At 49.7% G+C, this 8,320-nt stretch overlaps 1 protein-coding gene across 3 annotated transcripts in view; it reads left to right on the top strand.

Moving 5' to 3' along the window:
- CUNH19orf38 (chromosome unknown C19orf38 homolog) overlaps window positions 1-8,320 on the top strand; it is a 38,738-nt gene that overhangs the window by 10,016 nt on the left and 20,402 nt on the right. Inside the window, exons 2-3 of one of the 3 annotated variants that reach the window (XM_032251774.1) lie at window positions 2,826-2,925; window positions 5,764-6,072. In XM_032251774.1, coding sequence (XP_032107665.1) covers window positions 2,895-2,925; window positions 5,764-6,072 — 340 coding nt within the window. In that variant the 5' untranslated portion in view covers window positions 2,826-2,894. Of the gene's footprint in view, window positions 1-2,710; window positions 2,926-5,763; window positions 6,073-8,320 lie in introns of those variants that run through there. The other 2 variants (XM_032251775.1, XM_032251773.1) reach the window with 2 other exon arrangements.

Here is an 8,320-nt window from a genome sequence, read left to right as displayed (position 1 = left end):
TTTTTTTTTTTTTTTTCTTTTCTTTTCTTCAGCACACACTTTTTAAAGCATCTATCTTAAGAAGCTATTAATGGCCGGGCGTGGTGGCTCATGCCTGTAATCCAAGCACTTTGGAGGCCAAGGCAGGTGGATCACCTGAGGTCAGGAGTTCAAGACCAGCCTGACCAACATGGTGAAACCTCGTCTTTAAAAAAAAAAAAAAAGGCCGGGCACGGTGGCTCACGCCTGTAATCCCAGCACTTTGGGAGGCCGAGGCGGCTGGATCACAAGGTCAAGAGATTGAGACCATCCCGGTCAACATGCAACATGGTGAAGCCCCGTCTCTTACTAAAAATACAAAAAATTAGCTGGGCATGGTGGTGCGTGCCTGTAATCCCAGCTACTCAGGAGGCTGAGGCAGGAGAATTGCCTGAACCCAGGAGGCGGAGGTTGCGGTGAGCCGAGATGGAGCCATTGCACTCCAGCCTGGGTAACGAGCGAAACTCTGTCTCAAAAAACAACAACAACAACAACAACAACAAAAAAGCTATTAATACAAATGCCTGCTTGTGAAGTTTAAATAAAAGTGAGCTAGGAAAAGAAGAGCTAATTGAACATAAGGGAACCAAAAAAAAGAAAAGAACAAAGTCATGCCAAAAGGCAATAAAATAAAAAACCAGAAAATAAAACTGAACAGAGTCAAACTGTGACACTTCGGAAAGGTCAGTAGCAGTGTTTAGCTTCTAGCAAGACCGTTAAGAGACAAGGAGTTAGACTTCACCGATTTCTGTTGTCAGGAGTGAGAGAAGGAATATCACTACAGACCCTACAGAGATTAAAAGAACAGTAAGGAAATATGAACAACTTTACACCAATACGTTTGACAACTTTGATGAAATGAGTACATTCCTTGAAGATACAATCATGCCAATTGGAATAAAGGAATAGTACAGGGCACTGTGGGAAAATTTAGCTAGGGGATTGTTCTAAGTCTAGAGGGTCTGGAAAGTTTTCCTAGAAGTGATACTTTTAAACTGAGACCTGTAGGAGAAGTAAGATTTGCCCAGGTTGATAGAATTGTATTCCAGGCTGGGGAAATAGTGTGTGCAAAGGCCCTGAGGTTGGAATGAGCTTTCTGTATCCAAAGAAAAAATGTCACTCTAATGACACTTTTTTGTGTTTGATGACCACACGCCACATCCTTCCTGGGTCCAAACCTCCATGCAGACCTGCTTAGCTTAAACAGAAAAGATAAATGCAAACCCAGTAGTAAGAGAAACATGGAAGTTTCTGGGCTGAAACAGGAGGCAGTTTATCCTGCGAACTATATCACAAACTATATCCAGAATTGATCTGGAACTGGTATTCACTTTCAGGTGGCTGATCAAACTTCTGAGCCTTTTTCCTCCATGTAACTTTCCTTATGAGTACTCACTACCCACTAGGCATTGCATTTCATACTACAAGTTCTTTGAATCTAATCTCCACTACTCTTTTTTTTTTTTCTTTTTTTTTTTGATACAGAGTCTTGCTCTGTTGCCCAGGCTGGAGTGCAGTGGTGCAATCTCAGCTCACTGTAACCTCCACCTCCCAAGTTCAAGCTATTCTTCTGCCTCAACCTTCCAAATAGCTGGAATTACAGGCATCTGCCACCACGCCCAGCTAATTTTTGCATTTTAGTAGAGATGGGGTTTCACCAGGCTGGCCAGGATGGTCTCGATCTCCTGATCTCATGATCCGCTTGCCTCAGCCTCCCAAAGTACGGGGATTACAGGTGTGAACCACCACACCTACCCTTTTTTTCTGAGATGGAGTTTCGCTCTTATTGCCCAGGCTGGAGTGCAATGGCACAATCTCAGCTCACCACAATCTCTGCCTCCCGGGTTCAAGTTATTCTCCTGCCTCAACCTCCCGAGTAGCTGGGATTACAGGCATGTGCTACCATGCCCAGCTAATTTTTTTGTATTTAGTGGAGACAGGGTTTCACCATGTAAGGCTGGTCTCAAACTCCTGACCTCAGGTGATCCACCTGCCTCAGGCTCCCAAAGTGCTGGGATTATAGGCGTGAGCCACTGCTCTCGGCCTAATATCTACTACTCTTAGCCCCATTCTGCAGAGCAGTATACTGAGGCCTCAAAGAAGGCAAGCCATGCCTGAGGTCACAGAGGCCAAGCCCTACCTACCATACGCTCTCACTCCTGCCGATATTTGTTTAAATGTTGGTGCCGGTTAGGCTGTGGTCTGTCTTGGGCGTGGGTTTCACAAACACTCCACTGCTGCCACCCTGTCTCATTCCCTGGAGTTCTTTTAGGATAGAGAAAAGGCTGGGCATGGTAGCTCATGCTTGTAATCCCAGCACTTTGAGAGGCCAAGCCATGTGGATCATGAGGTCAAGAGATCGAGACCATCCTGGCTAACATGGTAAAACCCCTGTCTTTACTAAAAATACAAAAATTAGCTGGGCATGGTGGCACATGCCTGTAGTCCCAGCTACTTGGGAGGCTGAGGCAGGAGAATGGCTTGAACCTGGGAGGCAGAGGTTGCAGTGAGCTGAGATCATGCTACTGCAGTCCAGCCTGGTAACAGAATGAGACTCCGTCTCAAAAAAACAAGGTGGGGGAGAAAAAAATGTGAAAACCACCTAACCATCTCATCCATTTTTTTCCCCTCTAATTTGAAGAACCACAGTCAGAGAGGTGCGCGGGTCTGATGTGTGTTTGGGGAAGGGGTGGGGAGAGTAGAGAGTCCCTTTCACTGCCCAAGCCTGTGTGTGCAACTTCCTGCCAGTGAGGAAACTCAGCTTGAGAATCAGCCCTGGTTCTCCTTTCCCCGATCTGGCCTCACAGGAGGAGTTGGCGGGGAGCCTTGGGCCCCTCTGGCCTCAGCCGGATTTCCCAGCCAAACGCCGGGAAGAGATGCCCTGGACCATCTTGCTGTTTGCAGCTGGTGAGTCTGAAGCCCCCCTTTCAGTTCATCCACGCCTCTTCCCGCATCCTCTGTCCACCTTGCCACTCTGGGGGCAGAAACCAGTGCAGGGGCTATCATTCCCAGGGCATCGAGGAGGCTGAGTCCTGGGCAGATGGGTTTGCCCATGAGCCTCAGAAACTCTCTGGCAGTGTTGCTTTTTTCTTGTTAGGCTCCTCATTACCTCCAAGTTCAGGAATATCAGAAATTCTACCCCTCTGGAGTGAGCTGTGCCCACACCCCATGACTCAGCCTGGCTTGGTCTCTGAAGGCTCTTTGAGGGCTGGGGCAGCAGGAGGGTCTACCTAGGGGGATATCAGTGTGGCGGGGGTGCGTAAGGGTTGGAGGCTGGACAAGAGAAGGCTTGTGTAGACCTCACCTAGCCAGACACTCCGCTCAGAAGCCTGTGGGCAGTCAGGTGAGAGGCGGGTCCCCAGGAGACTTCATCCTGCAGGAAGCCATGCTCCAGCATCCATATTCCTCACCCCAGCCTGGGAAAGGAGATAAAAGTCCTTTGCCCTTCCTTCTCCTACCCTCCCGCTCCCTCACCCCCTCCCTCCTGCCATGATGGCCTCCTCGCTGCTCCATTTTTTATATTTATATTTATATTTATTTATTTATTTATTTTAAAGATGGGAGTTTCACCATGTTGATCAGGCTGGTCTTGAACTCCCAACCTCAGGTGATCCGCCCGCCTTGGCCTCCAAAGTGCTTGGATTACAGGCGTGAGCCACCGTGCCCGGCCTTTATTTATTTATTTATTTATTTATTTATTTATTTTTATTTATTTATTTTTTTGAGACGGAGTTTCGCTCTTGTTACCCAGGCTGGAGTGCAATGGCGTGATCTCGGCTCACCGCAACCTCCGCCTCCTGGGTTCAGGCAATTCTTCTGCCTCAGCCTCCTGAGTAGCTGGGATTACAGGCACGTGCCACCATGCCCAGCTAATATTTTGTATTTTTAGTAGAGATGGGGTTTCACCATGTTGACCAGGATGGTCTCGATCTCTTGACCTTGTGATCCACCCGTCTCAGCCTCCCAAAGTGCTGGGATTACAGGCGTGAGCCACTGCGCCCGGCTTATTTATTTATTTTTTAAGATGTGGTTTCACCATGATGGCCAGGCTGGTCTTGAACTCCTGACCTCAGGTGATCCACCCACCTCGGCCTCCCAAGTGCTAGGATTACAGGCGTGAGCCACTGCACCTGGCCCAAATTTTTTAATAGAGATGGGGTCTCACTCTGTTGCCCAGGCTAGTCTCAAACTCCTGGGCTCAGGCAGTCCTCCCGTCTTAGCCTCCGAGTGTGCTGGGATTATAGGCGTGAGCCACCGCATCCAGCCTAGGCTGCTCCTTAAACATCCCCCTTGGGCTGGGCACGGTGGCTCATGCTTGTAATCCCAGCACTTTGGGAGGCCACGGCGGGTAGATCACGAGGTCAAGAGATCGAGACCATCCAGGCCAACATGGTGAAACCCTATCTCTACTAAAAAATACAAAAATTGCTGGATGTGGTGGCACACGGCTGTAGTCCCAGCTACTCAGGAGGCTGAGGCAGGAGAATCGCTTGAACCCAGGAGGCAGAGGTTTCCGTGAGCCAAGATCTCATCATTGCACTCCAGCCTGGCAACAGAGTGAGACTTGTCTGAAAAATACCCCCATGCTCCTTCTATTCCCTGGATGTTTGCCTATGCTGTCCCCTCTACTGAAATGCCCTTCCCCAGCTCTCCAAATGGGTCTTTCCTCACCACTCAGGACTCGGCTCATGGGAGGCCAAGGTGGGAGGATCGCTTGAGGTGAAGAGTCTGGGCAACATGGTGAGATCTCATCTCTACAGAAAATAAGCGAAATTAGCTAGCCAGGTTCACCAGCCTGACCAACATGGTGAAACCATGTCTCTACTAAAAATACAAAAATTAGCCAGGCATGGTGGTGCATAGTCCCAGGTACTTGGGAGGCTGAGGCCACTGTACTCCAGCCTGGGTGACAAAGGAAGAATCCGTCTCTAAATAAATAAGTAAATAAGAGTGTAGTCGTATTGCTGTGTAATAACCATTGCTATTATTGAAAATTTATGGCCAGGCATGGTAGCTCACCCTGTAATCCTAACAATTTGAGAGGCCAATGTGGGTGGATCACCTGAGGTCAGGAGTTTGAGACCAGCTTGGCCAATACGGTGAAACACCATCTCTACTAAAAATATAAAAATTGAGGTCAGGCGTGGTAGCTCACACCTGTAATCCCAGCACTTTGGGAGGCCGAGGCAGGTGGATTGTTTGAGGTTAGGAGTTCGAGACCAGCCTGACCAACATGGTGAAACCCTGTCTCTACTAAAAATACAAAAAATTAGCCAGGCATGGTGGCTAGTGCCTGTAATCCCAGCTACTCAGGAAACTGAGGCAGGAGAATATATACATACACATACATATACACACATACATATATATATACACATATGTGTATGTGTGTGTGTATATATAAATTGGCTGGGCGTGTTGGCACATGCCTGTGTTCCCAACTACTTGGGAGGCTGGAGAATCACTTGAACCCGGGAGGTGGTAGTTGCAGTGAGCCAAGATCATGCCACTGCATTCCATCCTGGGCACCAGAGTGACACTCTAACTCAAAAAAAAAAAGAAAATTGATTCAACTGCAGGGAGCCCTCACCATGTTCCAGGCAGTGTGGGGTAGGGTCACTAGCCTCCCAACATATAGAAGACACAAGGCCTAGAGGTGGTGATCTGCTTGCAGAAGGCCACACAGCCAGATCAGCCTCCACTCTCATCACGCACTCACCCACCTCCTTACCCTCTGCACCGCAGGCTCCTTGGCGATCCCACCACCATCCATCCGGCTGGTGCCCCCGCACCCAAGCAGCCAAGAGGATCCCATCCACATCTCATGCATGGCCCCCGGGGACTTCCCGGGAGCGAATTTCACACTGTATCGAGGGGGGCAGGTGGTCCAGCTCCTGCAGGCCCCCGCGAACCAGCGTGGAGTGACGTTCAACCTGAGTGGCAGCAGCAGTGAGGCTCCAGGGGGACCCTTCCACTGCCAGTATGGAGTGATAGGCGAGCACAACCAGCCCCAGCTGTCAGACCTCAGCGAGCCCGTGAACATCTCCTTCCCAGGTAAGGTCCTCCTGTGGGATCTCACTGCCAGGAGCTTCATTTCCTCACACGGACCTCTTGTATGTACTGTTTGCTTGGAGGCCTTCCCAAAAAGAGCCAGGCTTATACCCTGCCAGGACTTACTCGTCTGTCCTTTTCCATATTCTCAGCCAGCCCAAAAGGGCACTGAGCTGAAGTCAGTTAACAAGTCTGACTTCAGGTATGGCTAGATCCAGGTGCTGAAAGCTGTCAAGAACCATTTGCCCCATCTCCACTCCACATTCTTCTCTGTCTTATTGTCAGTCAGTCCGTCTCCCTCCTGGTAGCAAAATTGGTGCTGTGATTCTTCCCATTTTGTAGATAAGGAAACCGAGGCACAGGAGGTACACCTTGTACACAGGTAAAAGGTAGCCAAACTGGAATGCCACTGCCTTCCAAAAACCACGAATTATACCTCCGTGATACACATTACTTCCCCTCTTGGCCACATATTTTTTTTTATTGTTTTTTTTTAATGAGACAAGGTTGTCGAAACTAGAGGGTAATGGCAAAAACATAGCTCACTGCATCCTCAAATTCCTGGCCTCAATCGATCCTCTCACCTCAGCCTCCTGAGTAGTTGGGACTGTAGGTGTGTACCATCATGCCCAGGTGATTTTAAAAATTATTTTGGAGATGAGGATCTCAAGATTTTGACCAGGGCCAGACATAGTGGCTTATGCTTATAACCCCAGCACTTTGGGAGGCCAAGGTAGGTGGATCACCTGAGGTCAGGAGTTTGAGACCAGCCTGGCCAACATGGTGAAACCCCATCTCTACTAAAAATACAAAAATTAGCCAGGCATGGTGGCATGCATGTGTAATCCCAGCTACTGGGGAGGCTGAGGCAGGAGAATTGTTTCAACCTGGGAGGCAAAGGTTACGGTGAGCCAAGATGGTGCCTCTCCACTCCAGCCTGGGCAACACAGCAAGACTCTTATCTTAAAGAAAAAGCCTGGGCACGGTGGCTCATGCCTGTAATCCCAGCACTTTGGGAGACTGAGGCGGGCGGATCACAAGGTCAAGAGATCAAGACCATCCTGGCCAACATGGTGAAACCCCGTCTCTACTAAAAAAATTTAAAAATTAGCTGGACGTGGCAGCACGCACCTGTAGTCCCAGCTACTCGGGAGGCTGAGGCAGGAGAATTGCTTTAACTGGGGAGGCAGAAGTTGCATTGAGCCACGATCATGCCACTGTACTCCAGCCTGGCACCTAGTGACAACACAAGACTCTGACTCAAAAAAAAAAAAAAAAAAAAAAAAAGATGTTGCCCAGGCTAGTCTTAAACTCACCCTCAAGTAATCCTCCCACCTTGGCCTCCAGAGTAGCTAGGATTACAGATTCGAGCCACCATGCCCAGCACCAGCCACATAAGATATTTGAGCAATTACTATGCCCCAGGCACTGTCCTTGGGCCTGCCTTCCTGCAGCTGACATTCCAGGTGGGTGAGGACAGATGGTAAACGTGAAATCCAATATATATTCAACCTGCCAGCAGGGCACCAGATAAAATCCACCTGGGTGAGGATGTCATTTGAAGTAGAGTAGGGCAACTGGCCCCATGTTGTAATGGTCAGCACTCTGGACTCTGAAGTAGAATAGAGCAATCAGGGAAGCCCTCTCTGAGGAGGTGGCATTTGAGCAAAGAACTGAATGAGGAGTAGGAGCCAACCACATGGATATCCAGGGCGCATGCTGCAGACAGAGGATACAGGCTGTGCAAAGGTCCTGGGGCTGGAGCTTCCCTGGTGTGTCTGAGGAGCCCAGTATGGCTGTAGGATGGTGAACAAGGGGGAAAATGGGGAGAGGCAGGCCAGGGAGGCCACCGGGAGGTTCGAGAGGAGCCTTGTGGACCACAGCAAGGTTTAGCTTTTCATCGGAGTGAGATGGGAGCCTTGGCAGAGCTGAAGTCCTCTTCTGGTTTTTAAGTGAGGAGGCTGGGTGTGGGTTATGGGTCAAGAATTAGAAGGGAGGGCCGGGCGCGGTGGCTCAAGCCTGTAATCCCAGCACTTTGGGAGGCCGAGGCGGGTGGATCACGAGGTCAAGAGATCGAGACCATCCTGGTCAACATGGTGAAACCCCGCCTCTACTAAAACTACAAAAAATTAGCTGGGCATGGTGGTGCGTGCCTGTAATCCCAGCTACTCAGGAGGCTGAGGCAGGAGAATTGCCTGAACCCGGGAGGCGGAGGTTGCGGTGAGCCGAGATCGCGCCATTGCACTCCAGC

Source organism: Sapajus apella, unplaced genomic scaffold (genome assembly GCF_009761245.1).
Source record: "Sapajus apella isolate SASKATOON/1434 unplaced genomic scaffold, GSC_monkey_1.0 scaffold77, whole genome shotgun sequence".
NCBI lineage: Eukaryota > Metazoa > Chordata > Mammalia > Primates > Cebidae > Sapajus > Sapajus apella.
This window is presented reverse-complemented; position numbering and strand designations above follow the sequence as displayed.